This window comes from Ursus arctos, unplaced genomic scaffold (assembly GCF_023065955.2).
Source record: "Ursus arctos isolate Adak ecotype North America unplaced genomic scaffold, UrsArc2.0 scaffold_18, whole genome shotgun sequence".
Classification (NCBI taxonomy): Eukaryota; Metazoa; Chordata; class Mammalia; order Carnivora; family Ursidae; genus Ursus; species Ursus arctos.
In genome coordinates, this window is record NW_026622852.1 from 55,147,351 (window position 1) to 55,163,906 (window position 16,556).

Consider the following 16,556-nt stretch of genomic DNA (forward strand, 5'->3'; position numbering starts at 1 on the left):
GTGGCTCTGGGGACAGCCCCCCCACGAATCGCAGGTTCGAACTTGGAGCAGGTCACTGCCATCATCAACAGCAGCATCTCCCTGTCCTGTGACGTCCATGCTCACCCGAGCCCTGAGGTCACGTGGTACCGGGACAGCCAGGCCGTCTCCCTGGGGAAAGAGGTCTTCCTCCTGCCTGGTGGGTAAACTGAGGCTTGGAGCTTAGCCTGAGGCTGTGTGGGGAGTCTGAGTTGCTTCCTTCAACCTGGGACCAGACAGGGAGTCTGGGAAGGCTTGAGGGTTTGGGCCCTGGGCCTGCTCACTGGTGTAAGGAGGCTGGTTTCCCCGACAGGCACCCATACACTGCAGCTGGCCCGGGCACAGCCGTCAGACTCCGGGATGTACGCGTGTGAGGCCCTCAACGCCGCCGGCCGAGACCAGAAGCTGGTGCAGCTTAGCGTGCTGGGTATGTCCTGTCTGTCCCCCAAACTGCACTGTTCCCCACTCCTTCAGTGAGCCCTCAGCCCCTCACCCTGAGGCGGTACAGCCAGGAGAGGGGCAGCCGGCCCTGGAGAAGCCTGGGACGCCCACACCCTCTGGGCAGTGTGGTGGGAAGATCCTGGTCTCTAAAGTTGGACACATTGGGTTTGAGACTCAGCTGTGCACGTATTTGCTCTGTGACCTTGGACAAGTCACCCTCCCTCTCGGAGCCTCAGGCCTCCTGTCTGCAAGGGGACAGTTGGCATAAGGATTAAATGAGGGTATATGAGTGCTTACCCTGTGCTGGGCACACAGTGCACTCTGAAGTCGAGGAGGGGACAGTGGGACAGCCACAGGAGCTGGCCCGGGAAAGGCCCTTCCCAAGCCCGACTGATCAGAGGTTCTCAGCACAGAGCATGTTTCTGGGCTCCTGGTCTTCAGAATCCTCTTGGGGCAAAGCTGGCCGAAGTTGTCATGAGCCAGGACTCACTGGAAGGTTCCTTTTAGCCCTGGATCTAGTTGATTCATTTGTGCGTGTTCACCTACTGTGTGCATGCCAGACACTGTGCCAGACCCTGTGGGCCCACAGCCAGGGGTGGGGGCTTCTACACTGGTCTGCTGGAGGGACATGGGCTATGGGGAACCCTAGGGAGGGCTCTAACCCAGCCAGGGCCTGCCCTGTGTTGGAAAGAGCCCAGGAGGGCCTTCGGAGCATCTCCCCTTCTAGGAGGCTGAGGCCCAGAGAAGGCAGGAGGCTGTGCCCAGGTCACCCAGCAGGTCCTTGGCACTCTGACCTGGACTCTCTTCCTCCAATTCCCTGGGTCTGGGCCATCCCTGGGGCGGGCTCCACTGTGTGACGCTGTGGGCTTCCATCGGCTCTTACGTACGGCTGGAACCGGGGAGGACGCTAGGGAGGCTGGCGTGCCCACCTGCTCACCTGCTGCCCCAGTTCCCCCCACCTTCAGGCAGCCTCCCAGCGGCCCCCAAGATGCGATCGTGGTCCGTGCCGGGGACAGAGCAGTCCTGAGCTGTGAGACCGACTCACTCCCTGAGCCGACTGTGACCTGGCACAAGGACGGGCAGCCCCTGGGCCTGGCGCAGCGCACCCAGACTCTGCTGGGGGGGCAGAGGCTGGAGATCCGAGACACCCAGGTGAGCAGCCCGTGGCATGGGCGGCCGTGGGTGGCTGGTGGGTCCCGGTCCTGGCGAGCCTGGGCAGCTGTGTGGCAGGATGTGGGGACTGCTGCCTCCTCGGCCCACGGGCCCTCACACGGAGTCAATTAGCAGCCTCCAGGGTGAGAGCCATGAGAAGAGCGCAGGACTCCAACCTGGTTCTGATCTGACCTTGAGCAAGTCCATTCCCCATCACCTGCCTCCGTCTTCCTGGGATCTAGATTCTCCAGGCCCCTCTGGCTATGACTCTCTGGGAGTTTGCTCTGCCCACCCTCCCTGGTGTGGATTAGACACTCACAAGTGTTTGCTGGCTGCATATGGGCTGCTCCTTTGGGAAACGGTGCCAGGCTCCTCTCTCCTGGCCCAGCGCCATCCCCACAGCGAGGGACTTTTTCCTCCTGGCTTGGCTGGCTTGCAGGCCCAGGAGAGGGTGGGGGTCTGGAACCTAGCTCACTCACCTCCTAACTGCCCTCCTGCTTCTTGAAGTTCTTGGGGGAAGGCCAGGGGGTCCTATCTCCTCTGGCTTCCCAGGCAGGACCAGCATATTTGGGGAGTCCCTTCTCCAGAAGGTTCTGTGGCCTGATGTTTTGGGGAGCCCTAGGTACCCCCATGCCAGGCCCATGTACACCATCCACATGTGCTCTCTTTGTCCTAGGTGTTGGATAAAGGTTTATATAGCTGTAAAGTCAGCAATACCGCTGGGGAAGCCATGCGGACATTTGTCCTCACTGTCCAGGGTAAGCTGGGGACCAGCCTGAGGGCATTGCCGTGGGACCCCCAGCAGCTCACAGGGCTGCCCAGGGTGGGAAGGGCAGTCGCTAGAAAGAGGCAGTGGCCCTGAGTGTTTAGGGCACAGGATTTGGCATTGAAAAGACCAGGCTCAGAACAGCACTGCCCATGACTTGCTCTTGGGGCACAGCAGAACACCTTGGTTCCTCTGAGCCTCGGGTTTGTCTCTGGTCAAAGGAGCAAAGGCAGTACCTGCCTCCTACGTGTACGGGAAGCATTCAGTTGATGGGCTGCCATGAATGTATCTATAAAGTGTCCAGCATGAGTCTGGTATGCGAGCCCTGGGAGGGGAGCCCTCAGAGATCAGACAGTTGAAGTTCTAGAGCCATGTTGCCACCATTTTGCACCCTGGGGGGGGCCCGATCCATCAGCCCAAGGATGGAGCACAGATGTCATTTGACTGGGTGTGGTTCAAGGTGGGCGTGAGGGGGAACTCACCTAGGGAAGCAAGGGATGAAGGCTCAACCAGATTTGCTTGGGGTCAGATGCTGTGTCAGTTAGAGTATAGACTGCTGTGTAACAAAGAGATCCCAAAACACACTGCATTGAATGAGAGAGAATGTTACCTCTCTCACATGAAAGCCCAGGGGTGAGTGTCTGGGCTGGTGGATAGCTCAGGGCCTACTGAGTGGTAGGTAAATTACGGAGTGGTAATTTGGGGACCCAGAATCGTTCTATCCTGTTGATCTCCCACCCCTTAGGGCATTGCCCCATCCACATGCATCCCATCCCAGCTCACAGGAAGAAGAAAGGAGCAGAACTAGCGGGCAAGCATTTTTGTTTTGAGCAAGGGATGTGGAATTTGTGTCTGTCCCCTCGGCTTGCACCCCATCAGTGGGGACATAAGCAGCTGGCCACAGCAGGCTGCAGGGGACACTGGGAAATGCAGTTTTACCTAAGCGACCTTACACTCAGCTAAGCTGCTGTGCAAGATGGGAAGGACAGGGCGGGGGACACCAGCTGTCTGCCACCAAGTGAGCCTGGATGGATCCGACCGGGAGCCATACTGAATACCATTGTTGAAAGTTACTGACACCAGGTGTGCTGTTTAAAGCCTTCTCCTGATGGCTACATTGATGAGTGGTGGGAGGGGGGAAGGTCTGGTCCCTCCATGTTTTTTTCCACTGGTGCTGGTTACCTGGGATGCGTGACCTCTTCCTGGCCGAGCAGGAGAGAGTGTTGGGATCGATTAGTGATGTCTGGCCTGGCATAGGCTAAGCATTACTGGTGCATTAGCCATGCACTCACCATCCTTGGGCTGAGTGGACTCCTCTGGACTCTGCGTTGTAAATGTTTTGAAATGGACAGATGCAAGTTCTATTTATACCTGTGACTGAAACAACCTATATCTCTACCAATGGCAAAGCATAAAATGTCAACTACTAACCAGAAGGAAGAGCCGGTGGGGTGTCCCTCATCTGCCCAAGTGGAAGGAAGGGGCCGCGGAGTCTTAGGACTCTGGCAATCTGGCGTCTCTCCTGCAGTGCCCCCAACGTTTGAGAACCCCAAGACGGAGAAAGTGAGCCAGGTGGCTGGGAGCCCCCTGGTCCTGAGCTGTGACGTGACCGGGGTCCCCGCGCCCGCTGTGAGCTGGCTGAAGGACAGAATGCCCGTTGGTGAGTGCATCGCATCCTGTCAGTGCCGAATATTCCTCTCTGTGGCGCCATGACCGTGAAAGGGGAAGAGTTGCGGGTTGTCGCTGTTCTCGGCAAAATTGAAGGCGGCAGCGTCCTGTCGGTCACACCCCCTGTTTGTCTTCAACCCTGTTGGCCCTCGGAATCCAGTGCTGAGAACCGTTCCCGTGGGGGCTCGAAGGCTCCCTGTGTTTGTGGCCACAATCAGCTCCCACGAGATGGATGGATGCAGGGTGGGTGCGGAGGGCCCATCTGGTCTGACCCCGGGCTTGGCGTTGGCCTCCAAAGCTGCTTCTCCTCCTAGAATTCAGCTCTGTCCAGCCTGGCTGCTGGTCACCGGCCCCGGTCCAGGCCTTTGTCCCTGTCTGGCTCTCTTCCTCTCCTCCCACCCCCGGGGTCCCAGCAGAACCTTCCTCTTGTCAGCTGGGAAACCCCTCTGGTGCCAGCCAGCTCTCTGTCCGTAGCCTTTCCCATTCCGGCCACCACGGTCCCCCTGCCCCATGAGGGCAGCAGCCCCCACACCGGTCCTGGACCCACTCCAAGCCTCCAGTGCCGTCTCCACACAGGGAGGAAGGGATCTCAAAGTGCAGCTCTGAGAGGTCATTTGTTGAAATCCTTCAGGCCGTAGTCCTCAGAACCACAGCCCGGGAGGCCCTGCGGGTCCCAGCCAGCCCACCTCCCCCTGCGCCACACCGGGCCCCACAGACCCAGCTGCTCTCGGCCCCTCCCATGTTCCCTTCTCTGTCTCTCTCTCCCTCCCCCCACCCCCTCTCCCTCTCTCAAAAACAGCTTTATCAAGATTTATATACTATACAATTCACCCATTTAAAGCTTATAATTCCATTATTTTTACTATATTCTCAGACCATCCCCACAGTCAATTTTAGAACATTTTTATCACCCAAGAGGCAACCCCGTACCCATTACCTTACACCCCCATTGCCCCCAGACCCGCCGCCGGCCCAGCGCCAGGCAGCCACTGACCTGCTTTCTGTCTCTATAGATTTGCCTGTTCTGGACGTTTCCTGTCAGTGGAATCAGACAATATGTCGCCTTTTGTGACTCGCTTTTCCACTTAGCATTGTGCTTCCAAGATCCATCCCTGTGGTAGCGTGTGTCCGTTCTGCAGTCCTTCTTTTAAGTTGAATTAAGTTTTTTCACTCTTTTTGATGGCTGACTATTCCACCGTGTGGCTGTATCATGTTTGGTTTGGACATTTGGGTTGTTTCCACCCTGGGGCTGTTAGGAATGGTGTGCCGTGAAGGTTCGGGGACGAGTGTTTGTGGGGCGTACGCTCTCCTTTCTCTTCAGGTTACACCTGGTGGTGGAGCCACTCTGGCCTCCGTTCTTCACCTCCTTTCTTGACACACGCCCTTTCCTCCCCGAAATACCTGCCCCGACCCCCCTGAGCCCCTCTACTGGCTGGTTCACACCCACTTGGTCCAGCTGAGACCTGCCTCTTCTCAAGACATGCCTGACCCCTCCCGGCTCCATCAGGGCTTCAGGGGGCTGGTCATGCAGCATCACGCGTGTCTCACTGACTCTGATGCACGTGGAGCTCCTTGAGGCCAGGGGCTGTGCTTTACTTGCCTTTGAACCCCAAGCTCACAGCTGGGCACGCAGTAGCTACTCAGGAGATTTCGTGTTGAGAGACTGGCTGTGCCAGCAAGGCCCCAGAGGAGGCTGGTCCGGCCTGGGCTCAGGCAGAGGCGCAGCTGGAGAGATGGGGGCCATTCCAGGCTGGGGTGGGCGGGCAACCTGAGCAGAGGCCCCGGGGTGCCCCTGATGGGACCCGCATGGGGACCAGGAAGTGGTCAGTGGGTGGCTGGTTCACCCTGATTGGAAGCCTTGGGAGGTGGGGGTAGGGGTGGGCAGGGAGGAGCTGGAGCGATGGTGGGGGGTGAGGTGGGCCCGAGGGTCCACAGGAAGAGAAGCAAGCCCTGGACACTAAAGGGAGTGGGAGATCTTGGCAAGAAATGTCCCCAGTGGAAGGAAATAGGGAAGGGCTGTAAGGACAGAGCAATGAGAGACCCAGCCGAGGAAGGTCGTGATATCACCAACAAGAGACCCTGCCCCTGTCTGGACCCCAGTTTCCCTGTGAGCACAGGAGGCGGTGGGCGATGCAGAGGTTCCAGGGGTCTTGTGAGTGTGGGGGATGGGCACTCGCTGGGTGAGTCACATGACTTTTGTGTCCGGGCCCAGTGGCGGCACCTGGGGTGGCGGGTCTGTGCAGGTGAGGCCCAGCGCGTCTCTCCACCCCATAGAGAGCAGTGTGGCGCACGGCGTGGTCTCCCGCGGGGGCCGCCTCCAGCTGAGTCGCCTGCAGCCCGCCCAGGCTGGCACCTACACGTGCGTGGCCGAGAACACCCTGGCCGAGGCCCGCAAGGACTTCGTGGTGGCTGTGCTCGGTACGTCTGCGCCCTACGCCCTCCCTCCGTATCCCACCCCCTCGCCAGCCCCTGCCACGGCCCCGGCCTCACCACGGCGCCTGCCACAGTGGCCCCCCAGATCCGGAGCTCGGGCGCCACCCAGGAGCACAGTGTCCTGGAAGGGCAGGAGGTGCGGCTGGACTGTGAGGCGGACGGGCAGCCACCGCCCGACGTGACCTGGCTGAAAGACGGTGGCCCGCTGGACCAGGGTGTGGGCCCCCACCTCCGGTAAGGCCCGGCCTGTGCCCTCCCGGGTCCCCAGGCTGCACCACAGACCCTGATGTGCCAGCTCCCGGCTCTCTGTCCCCGTGCAGTTTTTACCTGGACGGCGGCACCCTGGTGCTGAAGGGCCTGAAGGCCGAGGACTCGGGCGCCTACACCTGCGTGGCCCACAACGCGGCGGGGGAGGACGCCAGGCTGCACACAGTGAGCGTGCTGGGTGAGCGGCTGCAGGGCGAGGAGCTGCGGGGGCTCTGCCATCCCGGGGCTGCGGCGGCCTGGCCACAGTGGGGCCTCCGCCGGGGCATCTGGAGGGTGGTGCTGGGGCCAGGATGCAGGAGTCCCGCCTCAAGCCCAGCCATGCCCACACTATGAGCCAGGCCACCCTCTGACCTCTCTGGGCCTCTGCATCCCGTTCTGAGACCAGAGACACAAGCAGCTCCAGCCCCGGGGTGTGATGGGAGAGTTGAGGAATAGGGGAGATACGAATAGAGCCACGGGGTAAGCCTGGGCCCCCACGTGGTGGGCTTCATCCTCACCTGGCAAGGATGTGGCTCTGAGAACCCCATACAAGATGGTAGCTGCTGCCTGGAATTTGCCCGAGAAGAGCCCATCTCCCCCACCCAGACCCTCTTCCTAAACCCCTCATCGCCCCCTTTTTCTCTCTGCCCACCCCCAGTCCCTCCCACCATCGAGCAGTGGGCAGAGAGCTCGGGGACCCTGGTGAGCAGGCCCGGGGAGCTGGTGACCATGGCCTGCCCCGTCCGGGGCTCTGGGCCCATCCGCGTGAGCTGGCTCAAGGACGGCCTGCCCCTCCCGCTTTCGCAGCGCACTCGCCTCCACAGCTCCGGCCGCACCCTCAGGTAAGGGAGCGGCTCCTCGGCCCCTGGGCCCGCTGGTCCCAGGCCCACTCTTCAGGCAGCTTGGGTTTCAGAACACCTCTGAATGCTTTTCAAATAAAAATAATGTGAACGTACAGAGGTTTATGATGGGGAGAGTGAGGGCCCCCCACTCCCCCCAAAAATTCCAGAGATAAAAGGGGCCTCTGCTCTCAGGCTCTCGCAGCCCAGGGAGGGAGGCACGGATCCAGGTGATGACATCTGGTTGTATCCAACTCAGCCTGCCTTGGGGTGGAGGAAATCAGGGAAGGCTTCCTGGAAGAAGGTTTCTGAGCAAAGTCTTCAGGCATTCTTCAATCTTTTGGAGTGCTGGCTGTTGCAGGTGCGGTTCCAGGCACTGGGATAGAGCAGTGAGCAAAATAAAGCCCCTCCCCTAGCTGCTTGATCGCGGGGGAGAATGGAAATTAAGCAGCTGTAGCAGAGGAATGTCACCAGGGGCACATGCTCTGAAGAACAAAGTAGCATGAAGAATAAATGGGAGGTGGCAGGGGAGGCTGGGACTGTAGGGTGGTCAGCGATAGGCACTCAGAGAAGGTGATATTTGCACAGAGGTGGAAGGATTTAGGAGAGGAAGCTGGGTGGATTCCATGGAGAAGAGCTTCCAGGAGGAGTGTTCAAAGGCCCTGAGGTGGGCATGTGCCTGTGTGTTCAAGGAATAGGGTGGGTGGGTTTGAGGGGAGACCAGGTGACATAGGACTTGTAAGTCCTTTAAAAGACCTGGGTTTTCCTAAGGACAGATGGAGAGCCCAGGGGGCAGGGTGTTCAGTAGAGAAGCCTCATGATATGACTTAAAATTCTTTTATGGTAAAATACACATAAAATTGATCATTGTAACCATGTTTAAGTGTACAGTTCAGGGGCATTAAGTACAGTCACACAATCGTGTGACCATCACCCCATCCATCTCCAGAACTTTGTCATCTTCCCAAGCTGAACCTGTGTCCCCATTTCCCCCTGCACTCCCCCCATCCTTGGCAACCCCCATTCTACTTCCTGTCTGTACGAACTTGACAACTCTAGGGACCAACATCCGTGGACTCACACAGTAGTTGTCTTTTGGGGACTGGCCTTACCCCACTCGGCAGGATGTCCTCGAGGCTCCTCCGTGTTGTAGCAGGTGTCAGAATGCCCTTGCTTTTTAAGGCTGGGTGACAGTCCGCGGCACGGACAGACCACACCTTGTTCATCCATTCATCTGTCAGCGGACATGTGGGTTGCTCCCACTTTTTGGCTACTGTGCATAATGCTGCTATGAACACGGGTGTGCGAATATCTGTTCAAGTCCCTAAATCCTTTTAGCTTGTGACTTAGGTGTTTAGAGGATCCTTCCGGCTGCTGGGTGGACAAGAGACCGTGGGGCCAAGGGCAGGGCAGGAGGGGGGTGAGGGGGAGTCGCCATGCGGCCTGGGTCACAGCCGTGGTGGTGGAGGTGGTCAGAGGTGGGAGGCGGGGGAGTGGAGCACGGCTCTGCGGCCTGCATCCAGGAACCTGGAAGGCTGAGGTCCATGGGAGGTGTTTTCTGAGATCGGACCACAGTGGAGGTGGGCAGGTTGAGGGGGAGGCCGAGTTCTGTTTGAATATGTTGGTTTGAGAGGTTCTTAGGCAGCCAGAGAGGATTCGAGCCAGGTGTTTGCTGCTCCACTCAGGAGTTCAGGGCTGTAGACGTTTGGGGATTGTCGGCAAACAGGTGGTGCTGGAAGCCAGGACGGGATGCAGCCCACCCCCTGCCCGGTGTGAGTGTGGACTGCACCCCTGGCAGCTGGTATTAGGATGGTTCTAAGGCCCCAGGAAGGAGGAGCAGGCAGGGGGATAGGGAAGGTGGGGGAGGCACTCCAGGAAAGCGTGCTGTCCCAGGAGTCCAGCAGAGACATGTTTCAAGGTCACTGGGGACATTGACAAGACCAGCTTAGAAGGGATGGTCAGGGCCAGAGGGACTCGGAGAGGAGGTGGGGGGCACAGACAGGGGAGGCGACTCTGGTGAGTTCTAAAGGTGAAAAGGAATGGGCTAGAAGAGGGGTAGGGGCAGGCCGGTGTCCCGCTCCTTGAGCGGGACAGCGCAGCCCGCGGAATTGGGAAAGCAGGAAGTCTGGCTTCAGAAGGAGGTGAGTCAGAAAAGGCAGCAGGGGCCAGAGAGTCTGCAGCTTTTCTCTGGGGGCACCAGGGAGCCAGGAAAGGGGGTTAGGCAGAGTCCGGGCCCGTTCAGGTGGGAGTTTCTGAGCTGCGTCTCTGGCAGGTAAGCCACTGGGAGACAGGAAAAGAATGGGACCATTTCCGTGGAGACACCCCCCCCCTTTTCCCCTCCACCCTTCTCGGGGGGGTTCAGGATTTCCCAGGTGCAGCTGGCAGATTCTGGTGTCTTCACCTGTGTGGCTGCAAGCCCAGCTGGCGTGACCGACAGGAACTTCACCTTGCAGGTGCACGGTACGGACCGGCGCGCGGGGGTGGGGGGTTGTTGGAGAATAAGTGTGTCTTTGGCCTTGGGATGCAAACACAGAGACTCAGTCTTTGATTGCTTTGGTTGCTCATTCATTCATCTCACAAGCAGCTGTTAGACACTGTGCTGTACCAGGGCCTTACCAGGCACCGGGATGCAGCAGTGAGCAGAGCTGACCCCTGCCCCTAGGAGGTCAGTGCAGGAAATAGCTGTGTAAAGAGGCATCACAATCCCAGGCAACTAGTGACACCAGAGGAAGGACAGGGAGCTGTGGAAGCACAGAGGAGGGCTCTTCAGCTGGCCTGGGGAGTTCAGGGAAGGCTTCCTGGAGGAGGTGAGGTCTAAGCTGAAGACTGGAGATGAGAAGGAATTGTCTAGGAGAAGGGCGTTCTGACCAATAATGAGAACAGCCTGTGCGAAGATCCAAGCGTGAGGGTCACCTGGCGCGGAATAAAAAGACTCCTGCCCCGTCTTTTGCCCTGTGCAGTGCCCCCTGTCCTGGAGCCAGTGGAGTTCCAGAATGACGTGGCGGTGGTCCGTGGCTCCTCGGTGGTCCTCCCCTGCGAAGCCCGGGGAAGCCCCCTGCCCCTAGTGTCGTGGATGAAGGATGGGGAGCCCTTGTTGCCCCAGAGCCTGGAACAAGGGCCCAGCCTGCAGCTGGAGACAGCAGGAGCTGCTGACTCGGGGACCTACTCCTGCGTGGCCGTGAGCGAGGCGGGGGAAGCCAGGAGGCATTTCCAGCTGACAGTGATGGGTGAGTGCTCTGCCCCCAGCGCCAGCTTCTCTGGGCCTGGGCGCAGGGTGGGCCTCTGGGGGCGATGGAGAAGGTGGTGAGGAGGTGAGTCCCCCGGTGGATGTCCCCAGGGCCTGGCGCCGGGGTGCAGGCCTTGGGGGGAAAGCCAGCTCATACGAGATGCCGGCCTGCCTGCTACCTAGAAGGGCTACGTGGCCCTTTCTTCTCCTGGGTCTGTGCTCCTCAGCTTTGTCCCCCAAACCTTGTAAAGCAGGAACAGACAAAGGGCCACTGAAATCTGAAGGCAGAGCCTGGAGCCTCAGGCGCAAGATTGTGCTAATTTCGGGCCATGTTGGAAAGATCTGTGTCGGCTATCTCTGTACTGGTTTTCAAGCACATATAATTGGCCCAGGCAAAGGGGTCCCTGGTTTCTGGAGTTCTAAGGATCCTCCAGTACCACCCCCACCCGCCTATCTGTGGCCCCATCTGGGTCAGCCTCTGGATGGTGGGGGGTGGGAGATGAACCCCAGCTCCCAGCATGCTGGGTGCAGCTGCCACGGCTGACCCCGGGCGGGTATCTTGCAGATCCCCCCCACATCGAGGACTCAGGCCAGCCTGCAGAGCTGTTGCTGACCGCCGGCTCTCCCATGGAGCTCCACTGTGATGCCCGGGGCACCCCCCCGCCCAACATCACCTGGCATAAGGACGGGCTGGCCCTGAGCAGGCCTGAGGACAGCAACAGGGTGCTGCGGATGGAAGGTGTTCAGGTGCTGCTGGCCTGCTGCTGTGGGATGAGGCTGAGGGAGGGGAGGGGGGAAGAGAAGGACCTGGCAGCCCTTGGCAGTTAGGCTGAGCTCCTCCTTTGTATGGGGTGAGCATGTGGAGACCACCCACCTGGGCCATGCCCTCCAGAGCTCCCAGCCACGTCAGAGCCAAGGCTGAAGCAGAAACCAGATAACTCCCCAGCCCAACCAGAGGAGGGCTGGTGCAGTCAAGGGGCACTTCCTGGAGGAGGCAGGCTTTGCCCTAGCCATAAAGCAAGGGTGAGGTGGAGGTAGAGAAGCAGCATCCCAGAGAGGGGAATGATTGGGAAGGCAGGGTGGCAGACTCAGCTGGCCTGAGACTGAATCCTCGGTCCTTAGTTGTGGAGGAAGCAAACCGGGTCGGGAGGTAGGCAGGCTGGAGCCAGAGGCAGTTGCTCACCCTGCTCTGTCCCCAGGTGGGCGATGCTGGGCTATACACTTGCCTGGCCCAGAGCCCTGCTGGCGAAGTCGAGAAGAGCTTCCGGGTCAGGGTTCAAGGTAGGGGGTGCCAAGGGGGAGGCAGGAGAGGGAGGCAGGATGGGACCTACAGGGGCAGGTCCGCCTCTCACGCCCTCTCTGCTGCCCACCTAGGCCCCCCACACGTTATTGGGCCCCAAGGCCCCCGCTCTGTGGTCGGCCTGGCTCCGGGGCAGCTCGTTCTGGAGTGCTCGGTGGAGGCGGAACCAGCACCCGAGATTGAATGGCACCGGGATGGCATCCTGCTGCAGGTGGGTGCCCGGCTGGGGACCCGGGGGCGCCACCTTCTGTGCCGCTCAGGCCCCAGACCCTGCAGACTAGATCTCCGTGCCGAGGGACTGCCCCGGGGCCAGTACTTCGCGTCCCCGCTCTCCTGGTGTCCTGTACTCCTGTTATTACTGTCATCCCGTTTTATGGATGGGGACACTGAGGCAAGGCTAGGATTTACAGCCTGGCTTCTGATGCACATCTGTGTTCTTCCCATTATACCTTCGAGCTACACGTGGTGGCTGGGTGACCCGGGGCTAGTGACTGAGGTTCTCTGTGCTTACCCCCCCCCCCCCACAAAATGGGGACCAAGGATTGTAGGTCTTCTAGAAGCTCCAGCTCCTGATCGGACCATGAGCCCCCTCTGCAGCATCTGGATGGGCAGAGCCCGGGGTGGGAGGCTCCGTCCCTCCCACAGGAGCCTATTTCCCCCAGAGGGGTGTCAGTTGGGCATCTATAGGCCAGCCCAGAACGGGGCAGAGGCCACCATCCCGCCCCCCTGGTTCCTTGGTCCTCCGCGCCTGGTGCCTGGGGGCTGGCACTAACGAGGGTCTCTCCGCCCTGGGGACTCTGCAGGCAGACGCCCACACCCAGTTCCCGGAGCAGGGCAGGTTCCTCCAGCTGCAGGCCCTGAGCACGGCCGACAGGGGCGACTACAGCTGCACGGCCCACAACGCCGCGGGCAGCACCAGCGTGGCCTTCCGTGTGGAGATCCACAGTGAGTGGGCCTCGCCCTGCCCCACGCTGGCCCTTCTGAGAGCCGCAGGCTCCCCGCACCCACTCCCTCTGTGCCCCTCCCCCAGCGGTGCCCACCATCCAGCCAGGACCGGCCGTAGTGAACGCCTCCGTGAACCAGACGGCCCTGCTGCCCTGCCAGGTGGACGGCGCCCCCCCACCCCTCGTGAGCTGGCGGAAGGACGGAGCCCCCCTGGATCCTGACAGCCCCAGGTGGGAGCTGGACTGGGAGGGTCTCGGGGGCGGGTTCTAAGCAGAAACTGCCTGGGCGGTTGGGGCAGAAAGATGGCTGTGTGGCCAGCACGCGGGTCTTCTCAGAACCCAAGAAATAGGCTTGTCCAGGGCATTGAGGGTGTCAAGAACCCCGGGTGGCTATCTATCCTGTCTGTCTGTCTGTCTGTCTGTCTGGTTTTGACTCTTGGTGGCTCATCTCTGTTTCTGTGGGAGGGGCTTCCGGCCTGTGTGTGTGTGTGTGTGTGTGTGTGTGTCCTTCTCTCAGACCAATTTTCTACACCTTTCTCTGTGAACATGGCAGAGACGGACCCCCTGGCCCCCCCCACCCCCCGCTCCCAAGTTATAGCTTCTGAGTTCATGCAACTTGCAGAGTCTAGAGACCTGCCCGATGATCCCAGTTCCCAGGGTAGAACATTCCACTGGTCCAGCCTGAGTCCAGCTGGTCCGGCTCATCCCATCCCGCTGGCTAGGGTGCAGCCCTGACGTGGCCCCGGGAAGGGGCAGTCCTCAGATTGTGGGGGCATACTCAGAGAGGGTGCTTTCTGGATGCTGCGGCCTGCTGACTCTTAGGGAGAAGCTGGGCCCAGGTGGGAGCACGGGAGGCCCCCTGATGCTGGGTTGGGGTGTAAGGAGCTGCCCATGGCTGTGACCTCCTCTGACCTTGGCCTTACAGATGCAGGACTCCGGAGTTAGCCCTTTCCTGCCGGGACAGCCAGGGGCGGAGGAGACACCACCAGGGTCCAGCCCCTCCAAGGGCCTCCCTAGGCGGCTGGTCTCCATAGCAACCCTCTCGCTCCATTCCAGGCTGCAGGTTCTGCCCGAGGGTTCCCTGAGGATCCAGCCAGTCCTTGCCCAGGACGCCGGCCACTACCTCTGCCTGGCATCCAATTCGGCAGGCTCTGATCGGCAAGGCTGCGATCTCCAGGTCTTTGGTAGGTGACAAGGGAAGGCATGCTCCTCGCCTTCAGTGTCCATCCCCGGTCTGGGCTGGGTCCTGCTCGGTTTCTGGGTTCATCCTTGCTTTCAGGAGCCAAGAGCCACGGTCTCTCGTCGTTCTTGACTATGAGGCCTATGAGTAAAACTTGTAAACAGGCAGACTCAAAAGATGCATGTTTATTTTATGTATCGAGCGCATACACTTAATTCTCTACTCTTGTATCGAACGTGCACAGATAGAAAACATTTGCAAGGAGAGGACTCAGAATCACTGTACCAGACCCTCTAATCTGCTCTTCTCGCTCCAATGGATCCCCTTGGTGGGGGCCGCTCTGCTGGGCGCTGGCCTCAGGCAGGGCTGATGAGGAGTGGGACCCTGAGGGCTATATTCAGGGAGAGGTGGTTAGGGGGCTGCCAACTTGGGGGGGCGAGCAAAGGTCCCATCACCCCAGATTTGAGAGGCTGTCGGAAGATGCCTGCAGAATGTCTCCTGCCTCTCCCCTGCCCACAGAGGATGGGTAGATGGTGGTGAGAATACCCCCTGCCCCTACCTCCAGCCTGCACCCTGTCTCCTGACAATATGTGGATCTCCTTGTCTCTCCCCAGAGCCTCCAGCCATCACCCCTGGCCCCTCCAACTTGACCCTGACGGCCCACACCCCTACCTCACTGCCCTGCGAAGCCAGTGGCTCCCCCAAGCCCCGGGTGGTCTGGTGGAAGGATGGACAGAAGCTGGATTTCCGTCTGCAGCAGGGTGCTTACCGGTACGGAGCTGGGCCTCGGGGTGGCACCATGAGGTGCTCAGGGTGGGGAAGGGGGTGCCCGTTTCACAGTGGGGAGCCCGGTCAGAAACAAGGCAGGGAAGCACTCGGGTCCTCAACAAAGCCAGCACCAGGATCTGTGTCCCGACCTCAGGGGTCTAGGACAGTCTTCACACCGAGATGCCCGACAGGGGGTTTAATACCATTACAGCTGCTGGGGCCTGACATTGTCGATACCTGGAGGCCTGAGTTCGGCTGAGCCTGGATACGCGTCTCCCCCTTTCTCAAAGGCAGCTGATCATGAAATGACCCCAGGGTGCATTAAAGGAGTCAGTTCACCCGTTAATACACCAGATATTTGTTGTGTCAGGTGCCAGGCCGGCACGGAGCTTTCAGCTAAAGCAGGTGCTCACCCATCCTGAGCTGTGCTGGTAAAGAGCTCGGATACGGTCGCTGGTACAGAAGTTGTCAGAGCTGGTGATTGCAGAAAGCATACGGGGTAATAGAGAAACACGGGGACGAACTTTAAACTTGCCCACAAGCTCAACAGCCAGACCTTTAAGAGTAGAAATTTCTAGAAGAAATTCCTAGATTCAGAGCTGGGGGGCAGATCCCAGAGGAGAAATTAGTCATGAGACACCCGGTCCTCTGCATCCAGACTGCTGGGCAGGTAGGTCACAGCTGGCTGAGCTCCTGGTCAGCCAGGCCTGTCGCTTAGCAGCCAACCATCTGTCTGTCCATCCCAGGCTCCTGCCCTCCAACGCCCTGCTCCTGGCAGCTCCTGGCCCCCAGGACTCAGCCCAGTTTGAGTGCGTGGTGAGCAATGAGGTGGGCGAGGCCCGCAGGCTCTACCAGGTGACCATCCACGGTGAGTTGGAACAGGAAGAGGGAGAAGACAGGATGGGGGCGTCGCCTGCCTCTCCTGACCCCACCTAGCCCCACACTGACACAGCCCCGACTCCAGCACTGTTCCTGGCATGCAGGAGCTCTCAGGAGAGTCCTCTCCCCAATCCAGATTATTCTAAACCCCAGTCTGACCTTATCATCACCCTAGTGAAAATTCCTCCCTTCACGGCTGCCCACTGCACTCAGGATAGAATGCAAAGGTGTCACCTGGGTCCACAGGGACTGTGCATGCTGGCCCAGCCAACCGCCATCCTCCATGCCCCCAGGTTCAGCTCACCCCGAGGCCTACCTCAGGGCCTTTGCATATGCTGTTCCTCTGCAAATGCCATTCCCTCTGCTCTGAACTCTTTCCTTTGCCCTTCACCCAGCGGACCCTTGCACTTCCTTCAGATCTCAGGTTATATGGCACTTTCCCCAGAGGCCTTCTCTGGCCTCCCCAACTCTGAGCTCCCACTCTTGTGAAGGCTCCTTTCTCTTATGAAACACTCCAGAGATACCTTGCTGGTATCTCTACAGAAAGCAGTTAATAACTGTACCCTAGGTGTGCCTGGGTTGGTTAAGCATCTGCCTTTGGCTCAGGTCATGATCCAGGGTCCTGGGATCGAGCCCCACATCAGGCTCCTTGCTTCTCCCTCTCCCTCTGCCTGCAGCTCCCCCTGCTTGTGTTCT

At 59.6% G+C, this 16,556-nt stretch overlaps 1 protein-coding gene across 4 annotated transcripts in view; it reads left to right on the forward strand.

The window, feature by feature from the left end:
• Window positions 1-16,556, forward strand: part of HMCN2 (hemicentin 2) — a 149,405-nt gene that overhangs the window by 103,256 nt on the left and 29,593 nt on the right. For all 4 annotated transcript variants that reach the window (XM_057313385.1, XM_057313386.1, XM_048223413.2 and 1 more), the window contains 19 exons: window positions 17-178; window positions 332-445; window positions 1,409-1,611; window positions 2,288-2,369; window positions 3,906-4,037; window positions 6,320-6,463; window positions 6,553-6,712; window positions 6,799-6,923; window positions 7,383-7,566; window positions 9,926-10,023; window positions 10,524-10,790; window positions 11,355-11,536; window positions 11,989-12,070; window positions 12,164-12,300; window positions 12,893-13,034; window positions 13,120-13,264; window positions 14,090-14,217; window positions 14,828-14,984; window positions 15,728-15,849. In XM_057313385.1, coding sequence (XP_057169368.1) covers window positions 17-178; window positions 332-445; window positions 1,409-1,611; window positions 2,288-2,369; window positions 3,906-4,037; window positions 6,320-6,463; window positions 6,553-6,712; window positions 6,799-6,923; window positions 7,383-7,566; window positions 9,926-10,023; window positions 10,524-10,790; window positions 11,355-11,536; window positions 11,989-12,070; window positions 12,164-12,300; window positions 12,893-13,034; window positions 13,120-13,264; window positions 14,090-14,217; window positions 14,828-14,984; window positions 15,728-15,849 — 2,766 coding nt within the window. The remainder of the gene's footprint in view (window positions 1-16; window positions 179-331; window positions 446-1,408; window positions 1,612-2,287; window positions 2,370-3,905; window positions 4,038-6,319; window positions 6,464-6,552; window positions 6,713-6,798; window positions 6,924-7,382; window positions 7,567-9,925; window positions 10,024-10,523; window positions 10,791-11,354; window positions 11,537-11,988; window positions 12,071-12,163; window positions 12,301-12,892; window positions 13,035-13,119; window positions 13,265-14,089; window positions 14,218-14,827; window positions 14,985-15,727; window positions 15,850-16,556) is intronic.